The sequence below is a fragment of the Mastomys coucha genome, unplaced genomic scaffold (assembly GCF_008632895.1).
Source record: "Mastomys coucha isolate ucsf_1 unplaced genomic scaffold, UCSF_Mcou_1 pScaffold9, whole genome shotgun sequence".
NCBI classification, from domain to species: Eukaryota; Metazoa; Chordata; class Mammalia; order Rodentia; family Muridae; genus Mastomys; species Mastomys coucha.
Genome location: NW_022196915.1, coordinates 32,150,495 through 32,167,035, shown reverse-complemented (window position 1 = coordinate 32,167,035; position 16,541 = coordinate 32,150,495). Strand labels below are relative to the sequence as shown.

The following is a 16,541-nucleotide window of genomic DNA, read 5'->3' as shown; positions in this document are numbered from 1 at the left end:
CTCTGGGTTACCTTCTCGGGATGTGTTTGGGAAGCATGTTTGGGCTGCAAGCTGTTTGTGTTTGTTCTGGAGTTCTTTCCAGGCCCCTTCAGCTAGAGCATCCATTCTCTTTGATTACCAGTCTGTTCTACCCTTACTACCGTAATGCATTTTTTTTTTTTTATTTCTTAAGACTTTTATTTTAATTATATTAGGGGTGCACTTGAGTTCTGGTATCCACAAAAGCCAGAGGCATTAGATTCCACTGAAGCTGGGATTACGGGTGGTTGTGAGTCACCTGATGTGCTGGAGCAGCAAGTGTGGTTAACCACTGAGCTTCCTCCTCATACACACCTGCATACATGTGTGTAGCCTCAGAAATTAGTCCTTTAATGTATTTTGTGGGGATTCTGTTGTCCTTCAAAGCCGAATTTCAAAATCCACTACTGTGTTCTTGTTAATGTTTCCTATTCCAGTCCCAGGGTTCTGTTTGTCTTTCAAGGTTCAGTCAGTCAGTTGGCCTTGGGTATTTTTCCCTGTGCACTGGATTTGAGGGTAGGGAAAGTGTTTTCTCCACTGTTTGTATTTTTTTTGGTACCTATCACTAACAGTCTCTTGTTTTTCTTAGTGTACCCAGTATTTAACTCTCTCTAGGTGTTCTGGGCTATTTTAAACCTTTTTCTTGTTTACTGTTTGTTGTCTTTAGATGTCAAAAAAGATTGGTCTGACCATGCCCTCTGGTGGGAAAAGAAGAGGACTTGGCTGCTTAAGACACACTGGACCTTGGATAAGTATGGCATCCAGGCAGACGCCAAGCTTCAGTTCACCCCGCAGCACAAACTGCTCCGCCTGCAGCTTCCCAACATGAAGTATGTTAAGGTGAAAGTGAACTTTTCTGACCGAGTCTTCAAAGCCGTGTCTGACATCTGCAAGACTTTCAGTAAGTGATCAGCCCTTCAGTAAAGCATGAGGTGGATGTGGTCGGTACTTGGCATTGAGCTTATCCTAAGGGTGTCTGGGTTTGGACCCTATGTGCATCTGTATTTTAAATTATTTTTTATGGTGTTTTTTTTTTTTTTTTTTTTTAGATAAAGAAGTACTGGGTTAGGATGAAACAGGAAGAATTAGGTTTTTTCCACTAATTAGAATCATGTTATATAAAACTCTTTTCTGATGACTTGATCATTTGACAGGAGTGGGATTGAACCGTGGGTCTCAATGCATCCAGAGCAAGCTCCTTTCCACTGAGCTATACCCTAAGCCACAACTGCATTGTTTATCAGAGGGTGGGGAAGGGAACAGGCATTGTTTTCAGAGGGCTGTGGCTCTTCAGTATTTCCTTCACGTAAGTCACTTTGATTTTAGTAATTCAGAGAGATGATGTCACTCCCTTTGATGAAGGCCTGCCCACTCCTAAAGAAACTACTGTGAGGACTTGCTCACCCAATGTGAATACTCTGCTTTCAGAAACAAGATTAGTTGGCTGACGTGGTTCTGATGTAAGATAGGAAGCATTCAGACTCCAGAGAAATCTGAACATTCGTCATTACCACTAGCACATAGTTCTTAGGTATATTAAATGATTTTTCCAGGTTTCAATTCCAGCTAGATCTATTACTCTTTTATACATAAGTTGCATTTTCAGATGAGACTAGTAATTCATAAAAACATTGGCCCCCAAAGTGACTTTGATCTACAGTTTGATTTGCTACGTTTACGCTTGTTCAGAGTTTGTGTGTGGGTTTGCACATGTGTTTGCAGGTGTGGGAGACTTCCTAGGTGTAAAGATCTTAGGAGGATGTTGGTTCTCTGTCCTACTCTCTTTTCTGCACTAATCCCTTCAAGCAGGTGTCTTTGAACCTGAAGCTAGGCTGGCAGCTAGTGAGCCTCATTGATCCTCTGTTTCTGCCTTCCACAGCACTAGGTTTGCAGTGTGTGCTGGCTATTTAAGTGGATTTGGGGATTTGAACTCATGTCCTCATGCTTGCACTGCAAGTGCTCTTACCCACAGAGCCATCTCCCTGGTCCCAATATATAATTTTTTAACACAATTTACTGTTTTGTGCTGTTTTACAATAATTGTGTGTAGTTGCACTGGTATTGACTCCCCATTCCCAGAGTTCCGTTAGTGGACATTTCATTTACTCTTAGAGCAAATACTGCAATGAGGTTTTGTTTTTGTTTAGCATATTGTTGACAAGTTTTCAATTGGGATAACTTCAGGACACCCCTACCACAATTCCTCAGCAGCTGCACTCACTGCTAGAGCCACTGGCACTTACTCCTTCTGTGCAGCTACTCCTCCTGTGCAGGTACTCCTCCCGTGCAGATAGTAACTTGCCCTCTTTTCATTTGTGCATTGTGTCCCCCACCTTGTCTCACTGTGATGAACTAGACTTTTAGTTGTGTTCGCAGTGACAGTATTATTCCGTTGTTCCTGATACTTTACCTTGACTTACCTTTGGTTGTGTTTAGGAACTTTTCGCTTATATTTTATTCCTAATACCTAACCACATGTAATGTACTTAGCTGGAGGTCAGGGAGCCAATGTCATACTTAGAACAAGGGGAAGGACCCGTGTGCCCTTCATACCATAACATAGTTTACACTCCCCTCTCTTATCATTTGCGTACTGTCACTGACTCTTGCAGATTTTTTTTGTTTTTTAATTTGTTGTAAGGCATCTTAGACAAAGCTGGGTGGTGGTGGTGCACGCCTTTAATCTCAGCACTTGGGAGGCAGAGGCAGGCAGATTTTTGAGTTCAAGGACAGCCAGGGTTACACAGAAAAACCCTGTCTCAAAAAACCAAAAAAAAAAAAAAGTCTTAGACATTCATCTTTCCTTCTACATTCTCTTGTGAATGAAGGTAAATGCCAGGCTGTTTAAAAAGTTTCTGTACTGACACTTTTCAACCTTCCTAAATAAGCTGTGTGCAAGTTTGTTCTGTTGAGAAGGTTCTTACAACCTTCACTACTGCTAATACTGTGCCATTTTCAGCCATTTGCTTGCTTGCCCTTTGCTTTAGAATTTCATCTCTTTAGATTTCTGGAATGAGACAAGGCCTGGCAGCTTGGCCCTGGGCCCCAGAGGATCTACAACCCGTGTTTAGCACTGCCAGTTGGAGAACAGGCTTCCAAAACCTGAATGTGAGGGACAGCCCATATTTCAGGCTATGGCGGCCTTGGGCTTGGAGGAATCCAGAAAGAGGCAAGGTGAGGAGGGAATCTCTCCCGTGTTCATGGCAGATGAGTGGCGGGCTGCTCTCCCTTGCTCATGCTCTCCCCTGCCCTTCCTACCAGCTCTACTGTGCTGCCCAGGAGAGGTACAGGGCTCTGTCTCCAGAATGCTGCAGCCAGTGAGAGGCAGGGCCAGCTCTGCATGGCTCTTGGATATTAACACAGTCCTGGGCAGCTACCCATCCCAGGCCGTCCCAGGGCATTCATTACATGACAGTGTTGAGGAGATCTGCACAGGGTGAAAGGCCTTCTGTCTGCCCCGTGTAGGTAAGCTTGCCAATCCTGAAGTGACTTACTGGAGAGTCTCTGTTCATCTTTCCACCACTGAACACCAAACACTGACGTGACTTCCTAACTGCTCTCTGCAATAATATTCTCCCATTAAGTCCTTTAATATTCAAGCCAAGAGACTTTCCTCAAATTAAATGAATCCACTTAAGTGCAGGTCACTGTGGTTTCATTTGTTGAACTCTTCTGGGTTTGTTCTTGTTGCTCTTGACTATTGTAAGAAAAGTAGAATCCAAAGGAAGAAAAATGGCATGGCTGATGTTACCAAAATGTCATTAACATCAGAGCCCAGAGAAATGTGGAGGGTGCCAGCTACTGAACAGTCAGCAGTACAGATGAATATCCAATTGAATGGGAAAGTATCTAATTTTGCTGAACACTGACAACCTTTCTAAAGTTTTTGTTTTAAAAATTGGTAGAAAAAAAGAAAGAAAGAAAGAAAAGAAAAACATTTTCTCTTGTAATTTAACTGTTACAAAAATGTCGTGTAATGATTTAATGAGACAGGCTTGTTCACCTCTGCCTTTTCACAACAGATTCTGCTATCAGAGAATGGTGAGCTTTTATCTAACCTGTACACTGATGGGCAGGCATCACAAATGTGCAGTCCACCTAGGACAGTGAAGCGGACAGTCTCTTTCCAGAGCTTGACAGTTTCCATGCTTACAGCGAGTTAGGTCAGTGTTAATAGGTCGGGGTTCAGGTCTTCCCACTTTCTCCTCTGCCCTGCCCCTGGAAGAGCACCTGTGTTTGGTACAGAGACACACAGGGATAGTGATATAGGGCCAATTGAAGGATCCCTGCAAAGATGAAAAGGAAGGAAGAATCTGTCACATTACTGTTCTGTACGTAATGCTTGTGTGTGCCCTCAGAGTTCTGTTGTTTAGTCTAAAAACTCTTCAGTGCTTCTTGTTACTTTATTTTCAAATTACTTTTCTCATATTTTGTTCTTTATGTTTAGTTTTGGCGGTAAGTAGTAGAAATCCAAACTCAGCTGTGTTCCAAGTAAGGGTTTACATTTTCACATTATGAGAAGTTACATGAGGAACTGAAGTGCTTAGTTACGTGTGTCTCCTAGGACAGGCCCTTCCCCAAGGCCCTGCATTGGTGAGGGCTTCTATTGCTGTGGTTAACACCATGCCCAAAAGCAACTTGGGAGAGAAGGGTTATTGCCACTCACAACTCTTAGATCAAGCTTCATCATTAAGAGAAGTCCCTGGGTCAAGTTGATTTAAAAACCAGTCAGGACACGCCCCCCCTGTGGAGGAGGGGCTGTTGAGCTCTCCCCCAAACTTGGCTGATCAGTGAAGCAGAAACTCCCCAGACTGCCCTCCCAGCCTGTTGCCCTCCTGGATCACTCAAGTCTTAGCTGCTAGAGAGACTAGAAAAACAGACATACTAATGCTAACAGTTTCTTTATGTTAGAGACAAGCAGAGAGGAGGGTTAAAAAGTGATCAGTGAATTTGCCCTTAAGCAGGTCTGCCACATGCTCCTTTCTTAAGCCCATAATGAGCCGAACTAAGCAAAACATAAAAAGATAAAGATCGAGTGATGTTTTAATTAGAGTGACTAAGGGTTTATGAAAACTTTATTTCACTTAACTTTTAAAACTTATTTCCTCTGTTAGTGTTTTGTCTGCATGTATGTGTGTGTGCACCACGTATCCACCTGGCACCTCCTGAGGCCAGAAGAACATGTCAGATCCCTAAGAACTGGAATTACAAGTGGTTTTGAGTTGCTACATGGGGGCTAGGAATCCAACCTGGGTCCTCTGGGAAAGCAGTCAGTGCTTTTAACAGCTGAGCCATCTCCCTAACCCCCCACTTAACTATCTGGTCAGTTTGACTGAGGTATATAATCTTCAGGTAATGTGGAATACATTTTTGACAAACCTACAGCAGTGTGATAAGGCAGGTTTCAGCACCCTAGAGTTTCCTCTCCCTAGAATTCCCCCCCTCCCCCGAGTTTCCTTAGTCACCTTTGCTGTTCTTACCCCAGGAATCACTGATCTGTTTTCTATCACTATAAGGGCTGAATTTTCTCAAATGTCATTTTAGCATAACCATGGTGTTTGTTGCCTTTTCTATATGGCTTTTCCCACTTAGCATATTCTTTCAGCCCTTCATGTATAATTTACCTGTGGTGGTTTGAGTGGGAAATGTTCCTCATTTGCACATTTGGTTCCCAGTTGGTGGTGCTGTTTGGGAAGGTTTGGGTTGCACAGTCTTGCTAGAGGAAGTATGTTCCTGGAAATGTCTGTTTTGTGTTCACAGTAAAAGATGTGGTCTCCTAGCTTCCTGTTCCTGTTATCATGGTTTCTCATCATAAACTCTTAGCTTTGTGAAACCATAAGCCAAAATAAAATTCTTCTATAGATTGCCTTTGGTCCTAATTTTTTTATCACAACAACAAAGCAGTAATACTGCATTGCTAATCTCAGGGCACATTGATTCCCTCTAGTTTGGATTATTATAAATAAAGCTGCTGGAGATGTAACTCAGCAAGTAAAGGTACTTGCCCCCTAGCCTGAAGGCCTGAGCTCAGTTTCTGAGGCCATTCCTGCATAAGGTCTAATTTCTACAAATTGTCATCAGACCCTCCATATACACATGCACACACAATAAGTAAAAGAGAATGAAAGTGTTGAATAAATATGCTAAACCATCCACTTGTAATTCTTCCCTTGTAATTCTGAGTCCTAAGACATAGGAAATTTAAAAGAATGAAAATTTCCATTGCAAACCACCCATACTATTTTGCATTCTGACCAGAAGTACTTGAGAGTTCCTGTTGCCTGGTGTGGTGGGTTAAATAAGAATAGCTCCCCAGGCTCATATATTTGAATGCTTAGTCACCAGGGAGTGGTACTATTTGAAAGAATTAGAAGGATTAGGAGGTGTGGCCTTGTTGGAGGAAATGTGTCACTGGCGGTAGGCTTTGAGGTTTCATAAGCCTATGCCAAACCCATGTATGGCCATCTGATAGAACTATAGACATTCTCTGTATTCTCTAGATATAGAAATTTTATTGGACATGTTTTAAAATTATTTCGTAGTGTGTTGCTAGCTTTTTTGAAATATTATTGAAAAAAATTTTAATGTTTGTCAAAACCAATTTGTGACCTCTGTTTTCTTTCATTCTGTTTTCCTTGCTTTCTTAAAGAATTTATTTAGTTCTCCTTTGTGATTATGGTTATCTCTACTGGTGGCTTTTGATCTATTTCTACTTTTGTGTCTCTTGTTACATCTTCAAGTTCATTAGTTATTCCTCTGCTGATCTGCTAATTAGCCTGCCCAGTGTATTTACTATAGAAGTATGTTTCATCACTAGAAGTTTGATTTACTTGAATCTTTCCTTTTTCTCTTCATACATTTATTTCTCCATTTAAGCACACACTATACATAGAGTAGCTCCTATTGTTAGTGGCTGGTTCTTCATCTGGATAATTTCTGCTTCCCTTCCTGCCTCCTTCACTCAGGGTTTTATGGATTATATTTACTCTGCTCGGGTCCTCTTGAAGAACAGTCAGTACTCTTAACCAGTTAGCCAGCTCTCTAGTCAGTGCTTTGAATTTTCATTTTCATCTTTTCTTTGTGGACTGCTTCTTCTCCTTGGATCTTTACTCTTCTATTTTTGAAATTTCATGGCAATGTACCTGGCTAGGGATTTCTGTCCGTTATCCTGGAGACTCCAGAGGGCCTGATTTTCGTGATATTGTTTCCTTGTTAGTTGTTCTCCCTTGTTTGATCATTTGCCGTTGGTGTGTGCTGTTGGGCAGTGTTCTTGGGTTGGCCCTCTTGGTAATTGCTGCGTGTCTTCTACTGGAGTTTGTCGCTGTGGCACCACACCTTAGTTCTCACAGTTTGTATTTCCCCTGAGTGTTTGTTGCACAGATGATCAGTAGATTTAAGACCACTGGCTTTAATACAGTTGGACCTCAGTTGAATAGTGATGACACATAGAAACCCTCCCCTGTTGTTAATATCTAAGCCTCTTAGTCTCTGCTTCTTTGTCCTGTCTTCTCTCACAAATGCCCTTCTCTCATCTTTTTTAGTGTGTTTATTGAAGTAGTTTCATTTTATACTCGTACCTTGCTTCTCCTGTATTGCATGTTTTGTACATACAAGAACTCTACTACTGAGCTATGTATGTCACTGACTTTCATATTTGAAACTGTTAGTATTTCATTGCCACCATAAAGAAGTATCATAAATTTAGCAGCTGAAAACAGCACAGAATTTTTATATTTAGGCTGAAGGTCTGGTTACAGCAGCGTGACTCACCTAGGTCTTTGTTCCCTCCTCGACACTGAGAGAGTTCTTCATGGCACAGTTTGGTTCGTTGTAGTTGTAGGAATAAGGTCCCTCCTGCCCCCCATTTCTGAGACCTCCTGAGTTCTCCTCAAGTTCATCTGACCTCTCCTTGCTCGCCTCTCTTGTGCCTCTTTCTTCAGCCTCTCTTTTGTTTATAAAGGACGCTGTGATTATATTGGACCCATCCAGATAAGATCAGCTGCTTAGTAACCTTCATGACAGTATTCCACTTTGTTGAAATGTAAAGCAAGGGTTGTCTCTAGAGTTTCTCTCCTTGAAGCCTTTCTTAAATGTCCACTCACAGCTCCATGAGTACGCACTCTGGATTTCTAGTAGGGAGTTTTGGGTGTGGCTTAGCCCACTGCCCTGCCTCGGGGAGCTGAGTTCTCACGCTGAGTTTTTCAGCTCATCAGCTCAAGAACTTTATCCTGCTCTGTTACAGGTTTCTGTTGACAAGATCCTATAGGCAAGTGAGATGGATTTAACACAGTAATGTTGTGGCAAAGTGTGTTTCCATCTACAGTGCTTTGGTTTGGTGTCTCTTCGCTCCTAGCGTTGGGCCCAATGAGTTAATGGCCCTTGCCCGTCTCTCCTCTCGATACTTCACCACACCACATTGGTCAGCCAGTTCCTGCTGCTCTATCTGACTTACTCTCATTATTTGGTTTGTATTTTTTTGTAGTTTTGTTTCTTGGAAACAAGATCTTGCTTTGTGGCCTAGGCTTAGGCTGGCTTTGAATTTGTAGACATCCTGCTGCCTCAGCTTCTCAAGTACTGGTATTATAAATGTATCCCATTATGTGTACCTCTTGATGCTGCTGTGCTCCCCCCCCCCGACCCCCGCTTTTGAAAACTCTTTACAGGCAGGTATTTCTTTGTCATTTTGGAAAAGTAAAAACAGCAAATGCACAGACTTATTTATGTAGTGCATCTAGATTATCAGTCAGTTTGATAATACTGATTTCATGAGCATTAAATGCCACTGTTGTATAGTTTCATATAGTGGCAAGAGGTGCAAGAACGTTGCTCTGTATGAGGCCTTATGAATGCCAACTATGTTTATTATTCAGTGGGATGGTATGTTTTATGTCTGACATTTTCATGACTCAGTCCTATACTGTTCTCCAGTCCTACTCTCATACTTAATTTAGATATTCTAGATTGACCAGTTCCGGGGCTGGAGAGATGGCTCAGTGGTTAAGAGCACTGACTACTCTTCCAGAGGTCCTAAGTTCAATTCCCAGCAACCACATGGTGGCTCACAACCATCTGTAATGGGATCCGCTTCCCTCTTCTGGTGTATCTGAAGACAGCTAGAGCATACTTATATACATAAAATAAATAAATAAATAATTCTTTAGATTGACCAGTTCCTGAAGAAAGGCACAAAGTGAAGTCAATAGATTATATTTTTATTTAAAAAAAAAAAAGTAGGATGTTTAGGCGTGCGTCTGCATGCCAGTTTATGCATGTAAGTACAGTAGTGCCCATGGAGGCCAGAAGAGGGTGTTGGATCCCCTGAAACTAGAGCTACAGGCAGTCATGAGCCATCTGACGTGGGTGCTGGGAATGAACTAGTGTCTTCTGCAAGAGCAGTATGAGCTCTTAATCTCTGAGTTATCTCTCTAGCCCATAAATCAGTAAATTCTAAATTTCCTTTCATTACTAAAATAGTCTCCTACATGAATGATTAGGTTTACTTCTTGTCATCATTATAATAAAATGAAAATGAACTAGTCAGATTTCCTGTGTGGTCATTGGCTTATGCAGATCAAGGGTAGGATTGTCAATAAGCAGGAGATTGACAAGCTGCTAAGCTTCTGGATACTCTGTAAGAAGTAGGAATAAAACTCAACCTTTAGAGCTTTTATCAGAACAAGCTACAAGTGCTAAGTGCCAGGGAACACTGGAGAGGGAAGGGCAGGCATGTTGTTTACAATAGTCCATCTAGATTATCAGTCAGTTTGATATTGTTTACTATTTTGACTGGACAAGCAGTTTGCATTGGCCCAGTTGGTTAAGAATTACATGTCTGCTTATAATAGACTGAAAAGTTAGTTAATAGTTTATTGTTGCTGTCTTAGTTACATTTATAGCTGTGAGCTGGACAGGAAATGACTTAGGAACAAAAATCTCAATGTATGAATGTGCAGTGCAGAAGTCCTCAGAAGCTAGGAAACATTCCAGAAACACTTACGAAGACTTCAAATGATACGTGCTTGCTTTCCCCTCTCCAGCTGGTCAGTGACACAGAGGTGGTGGAAGTGTGTCACAGCTTGGCTCTGACTCATTTTGTGCCCTCGGGTATTTTGGATTTTTTCCCCATATACTAATGTAGTTTATCTAAGGGGAAACAACGATGGGGAGAGAAAGCTTGCTACCACCACCAACCTGGCCCCCACGTAGTACTGAAGCATGAAATGAGCTTAAAATTTAAAAGATTTATTATTTTTAATTATGTATTTGTCTGTCTGTTTTGGGGTATGTGCACGTGAGTACAGGTTCCCTCAGAGGCCAGAGGAGTCTGATCCCCCTGTAACTCTATTAAAGGTGATTGTGAGCTGCCTGATGTGGGCGCTAAACTCAGGTCCTCTGCAAGAGCAGTATATGCTCTCAACTGCCGAATCATCTCTTCAGCCCAGCGTGGAATTTTCTTATGTCCCTCTCTTCTCCATACATGACAGTGATGGCATTTAAATCCAAAGGTGCACTGAGAATCAAGAGTGCAGCTCATAAACATCTATGTGTGTTCAGGTGTTAGTCACTGACTATGACATATGTGAGAGGAACAGCTGAAAGGGAGAGCCATCTATTGAGACATAGGTTTTAGAGGTTTCCATCCATTGTGGCAGGGATGGCGAGAGAGGAGAGAGAGAGAGAGAGAGAAAGAGAGAGAGAGAGAGAGCACGCACATGAGAGAGCAGAGAGTGTGCTTGTGTGGTGGACTATCTTTGTTTCTTCCATTCAGGCCCCAGGCCATCCGCCTTCTCTCTGGGCAGCTCTTTCCTCCTTAGTTAATCCTCACAGAAATGCCCTCACATGCAGGCCCAGAGGAGTGCTTTATATATCCGTGCTCTTGTGCCAATCAGTGTGACAGGAGGGCCACCATGTAAGGTTGGTCAGATATTAAATTTGTTCCTTTAAGAAGTAGTCTGTGGGCCACGGATGTAGCTCAGCAGGAGAAAGCACTTGCTGCATCCACAAAGGGTCTAGAGTTGAATCTGCAGAGCCCATCTGCATTCTGGGTGGGCCTGGTGACTGGCCTGTACAAAACAGGGATGGCAGAGACCAGAGATCTGGAGCAAGCTGGCTAGTGAGACTTAGCCATATTTCAGAATTTGATGTAGAAACTCTCCTTCAGTAAATAAGGTAGAAAAATGCTGGAGGAAGATTCCTGGCACTAACATAGGACCTCCACATGAATGTACACACACCATGCATGTCCACACATACATGAGCACAGACATACACACCACATATTTGTATGAAGAAGGAAAAGTAGTCTAGGAGAATAATGATGATTCCTTTATATTAAGTAAATACAGATCAGAACATTCACCTGAAATATCTTGAACTAATATTACATAAGAATAAAGAGCCAGCCATGGTGGTATACACCTTTAATCACAGCACTCAGAGGCAGAGACAGGCAGATTGCTATGAGTTCAAGGCCAGCCTGGTCTACATAATGAGTTCAGTCCAGTCAAGGCTACACAGTGAAGGAGACCCTGTCTCGAAAAGAAAACCCTTGCTTATTAGTTATATAACTAAAATCTGCTGTATTATTTTTGTTCATATTGCTAGTTGTACGAAGTATCGAGCTCCATATGACATTTTCCTACATATGTATTATTGCACTTTACTCATAGCCCATCCCATTACCCACCCTTGTTTCTCTCCCCCAGTAGCCTCCTCCTTTGCTCATCATGATTTCCTATATGTGTGTAGATTGATGAGTGTAGATTCTGCTAAATGCAGGCTTATTTCTTACTTCCTCATGATGTCATATGTTCTCTTGCATATCTTTTGGCCCCTTCTTCCTCCTACATAATCCCCTTCTAATTTCATGTTCATACATAAGTATATACCCAGGTCTATTACAGCTGGAGCAGATAGTAGCTCGAATTTCAGTTTTGAGAGAAAGCGCCACATAGATTTCCATAATGGCTGCACTAGTTCACATTCACTAGTAGTAATAAAGGGTTTTTTGTTTGTTTGTTTGTTTGTTTGTTTGTTTTCTGAGACAGGGTTTCTCTGTGTGGCTCTGGCTGTCCTGGAACTCACTCTGTAGACCAGGCTGGCCTTGAACTCAGAAATCTGCCTGCCTCTGCCTCCCAAGTGCTGGGATTAAAGGCGTGTGCCACCACTGCCCGGCTTAATAAAGGGTTTTTTAAATTTTATTTTGTGGATGTGTTTCCCTGCATGTATGTCTGTGCACCGTGTCTGACCTGGTGCCCAAGGAAGCCAAAGAGGGCATTAGATCCCCCAGGACTGGAATTATATAGACAGTTATGGACTACCACGTGGGTGATGAGAATTGAGCCTGGGTCCTCTGGAAGAACTGCCAGTATTAATTGCTTAGTCATCTCTCTAGCTCCACCTTGGATTTTTGGATGATAGCCACTCTCACTGGGGTGAGATGGAATTTCAGTGTGGTTTTTAATTTGCATTTATTTGATCACTAATGATGCTAATTTTTAAAAATACTTATTGGCTTTCTGTATTTCTTCTCCTTCAGAATTTAATCTTTAAATTTAAAAATTTTATATGTGTGTGTTTTTCCTTTGTATATGTCCGTGCACCGTGTGTGTGATGTGCCTGTGGCAGGCAGATTGTATCCCATGGACTGGAATTCAGAAATAATGAACTGCCATGTGGGTGCTAAGAACCAAACCCAGGTCCTCTGGGAAGGCAGCTAGTGCTATGCTATTAACCATGGAGCCACCTCTCTAGACCTCTGTATTTCTCTGTGAGATTGATTCATTTGCCTGTTTTTGATTGGATGGTTTAAGGGGAAGGGGATATTTAATGTTTTAAGGCTTCAAATAAATATGTTCTAGATATTAATTACCTGTCAGATGGCACATTCCAGAAATCAAGCCTGGGGAATGGTGCTGCCCACAGTGGTCAGGGTCTTTTCCACATCAGTTGTGACAGTCCCCCATAGACATATCAATAAGCCAAGATCTAGACAATCATTCATTGAAACCCTCTTCCCAGGTAATTTTTAAAAACACACAAAAAATATATTTATACTTTCTGAAGAGAAACCAGAGTATTCTCAGCTAGTTTTAGATTGTGTTAAGTTATCAATTACAACTAGCTATCATATCTGTCATCCCAGTCCTTGCTTGAAAGGTAGTAAATGCAGGAAGACCTGGAGTTCACGATCATCCTCAGCTACATGCAGAGTTCAAAGCCAGTGTTTAAAAATAAGATATATACCTGTTGCTCTACTTTTGCCTTAAGTATTCATGGCCTCTGATAGTAATCCAGTCATTCACAAAAATAAATTGCAAAAGAAATATGGTGTGGAATTAATTAAATTATTATAATGTAATAATTTAATGGAAAATTCCAGAAATCAACAACAATTAAGTCTATTATCCTTCTGAGCAGTGTAGTGAAATCTCACCTTGCCTCACTGATGGTAAATCACCCCCTGCCCCTAGCCACCCAATAGCCATCAAATTATCAGATAAGCTCTCAACAGCTTGTGTTTAGTGCATATTTAGTGGTCTCGGAGTACAACAGACACAATGCTGGCAATTCGGCCTACAAAGAAGCCTAAAAGTGCCCTTTAATATCAGTCTCAGATACCAAAGGAAAACCACATACAGATATTGGCAACATTGTATTTATATAACTTTTGTTTGTTTTAGAGTCTGTAGTGATTGTTCTATTATTGATTGCCATTTAATTTCTTACAGTACCTTATTTAGAAATGTGGTTTCTTTTTCTTTTCTTTTCTCTTTTTTTTTTTTTTTTTTTTTTTTTTCCAAGACAGGGTTTCTTTGTGTAGCCCTGGCTGTCCTGGAACTCACTCTTTAGACCAGGCTGGCCTCGAACTCAGAAATCCGCCTGCCTCTGCCTCCCAAGTGCTGGGATTAAAGGTGTGCACCATCACTGCCTGGCAAAAGTATGCTTTCTTATAGGTATGTATTTACAAAAAACACTGTAGAGCTTGATACCATCTGAAGTTGCAAGGCATCCTTTGGGAGTTGTGGAATGTGTGCTTCATGTGTAAAAGGAGACTTATAAAATAAAACAATTCTTGTCCCTTAATTTTTATAGCAGTTGATAAGGAAGCTCAGACCCTGGCAGACTGGGTAACTTGTCTGAGTTCTGGTAAACAGGGATCTTGGATTTGAGTTCAGGTAATTTGGCTGTGCGTTTCTTAACCTTAAATTGTTGTCTCTTGGGCCTAAAGCTAGATATAGTAGATCTTAGTCTGTGGTTGCTTGAGACAGAGAGCTTACGTGACTCATCCTAGTGAGTCAAATGTAAGCCTTCTGAAGCCGGAAGGCTGCCACTGATGAGGCCATAGGTCCTGTGATTAAGCATCTATGCCAGCCTGCATTCTGCTACTGCCACTGATGAGGCCATGGGTCCTGTGATTGAGCATCTATGCCAGCCTGCGTTCTGCTGCTCTTTTCCTCTCTTCTTTCCTTTTGGATTTTCCATCTCCCGGACTTCTCCTTTTCTTTTAAGAGATTGTCTCACTAGGTGACTCCACCTGGCCTGGAGCTCACTCTGTAGACCAGGATGGTCTTGAACTCAGAGTTCTCTATCTCCTCACTGCTGCTGAGTAAAGTCTTGCACTCTCATACCTGGCCTTATTTAGAAGTTGTTTTTGCTTTTTGTTTGTTTGTTTGTTTTCAATTAAGTAGATTGTGATGCAACCAATACACAACTGTCTATACCCATTTGAAATGTAAAACTTTGGTTTTTTGAGAAGGTTTTACTTTGCAACCCACTTTCTAAAGTCTAGCCTAAACTTGATATCCTCCTACTTCAACGCACAGTATGTCTACACTGTGAAATCGCCACAGTTTAAAAACCAATGATTTTCCATCTTCTGCCAGAGGTCCTTTGATACCACTCAGCTGCTCTCAGTCACTGAATTTCATTCACATTCTCTGGAATTTAATTAGTGAAACTATAGATATTAATCATATTTTTCTCCTTTCAGATTAGCTTTTTCCACTTAATTTAGAGTCATTCACTTTATAGTATGTGTCAATAGGCTGTTTCTTTCTACTGATGAATGGACTTCATTGTATGAACATTGCTTCCAATGATATGCAAATTCCACATTTTTTTTTATCCATCTTGAGTTACTCCCAGTTTTATGAATAAAGCTGTTGTAAATGTGCTTTTCACTTTCTTGGGTATATAGAAGAATGTCCAAGCAGTGTGTTAGCTACATGTTTAAACTATAAGAAACTGAAGAACTGTTTGCACATATTCTCTCATTTCCCTTTCCAGCTGGGTGTGAGAACTGCAGACAGCTCTCTGTCTTGTGTCATAGCTCCCACCTGTGTGTCATAGCTCCCACCTGTGTGTCATAGCTCCCACCTGTGTGTCTATGAACATGCTTTGCTTTGTCCAGGGTGGGCTGAGGTGCGGTAACAGTGCTATTTCATAATTTAGTTCACATTTCTTTGAGTGGTAGCCCATTATCTTTTCATGTACTTCGGGGCCATTCTGGAAGAGTTTATTCCAGTCTTTAGTTACAGGTGGTAGTAAGCCACCTAGTATGGGTGCTGGAAGCTAAGTGTCGGTCTTCTGCAAGATTAACAAGAGCCATCTCTCCAGCCTCAAAGGCAGATTGCGGGGTGGATGTAGGAGGGTATGTAGATAGTTACTTTTCTGTTGTTCTGACAAAACACCATGACCAAAAGCAATTCAAAGGCGAAAATTCTTATTTTGGCTTATGGTTCCAGAGTATAAGTGTCCATCATGCAAAGAGGCATGGTGGCAAGCAGCAGGGCTGGCGGTAGCAGCTGGCAGCTGATGGAACACTTCTCCCTACCCTCATGAAACAGAGGGTGAACTGGAAGTGGAGCAAAGCTATAAACCCTCAAAGCCTCTCTGTAGTGCCACCTCAGAGAGACGTAGTCCTTCATCAAGACTCCAAAGCCTACAAGTTCTACAACCTCCTCAAACAGCACCACTAGCTGGGAACCATGGGTTCACACGTGAGCTTGTCTGGAAACATTCTCATTCAAACTACTGCTCTCCTTTCTAAGCAGTCTGGATCTACCTGTATCTTCTAGTTTTACTCTTAGATGTAGGTTCACACTTATTTGCCGAGAATTAAATTTTAACACATTGAGCTGGGTAAAAAAAAATTTTTTTTTTTTTTTTTTGAGACAGGGTTTCTCAGTATAGCTCTGGCTATCCTGGGCAAGTTAGGTAAATGTTAATGTTCTCTTTAAAAACTCTGAATCTTTGATTGTTTAGCAGTATTTGTTGAAGATTTTCCTGTCCATTTGAATTGTTTGACACTTTGATCAATTTTCTGACCACCATAAAGCTATTACTATAGCTTTATGATGAATTAAAATCAATTAGTCAAGTTCACCAGATTTATTCCTATCAAGGAATGCATTGGGGCTGGAGAGATGGCTCAGTGGTTAAGAGCACTGATTGCTCTTCCAGAGGTACTGAGTTCAATTCCCAGAAACCACATGGTGGCTCATATCCTCCTGTAATGGGCT

General features: G+C 41.6%; 1 protein-coding gene across 6 annotated transcripts in view; it reads left to right on the top strand.

The window, feature by feature from the left end:
- Window positions 1–16,541, top strand: part of Fermt2 (fermitin family member 2) — a 65,819-nt gene that overhangs the window by 23,537 nt on the left and 25,741 nt on the right. For all 6 annotated transcript variants that reach the window (XM_031360851.1, XM_031360850.1, XM_031360855.1 and 3 more), the window contains exon 3: window positions 686–919. In XM_031360851.1, coding sequence (XP_031216711.1) covers window positions 686–919 — 234 coding nt within the window. The remainder of the gene's footprint in view (window positions 1–685; window positions 920–16,541) is intronic.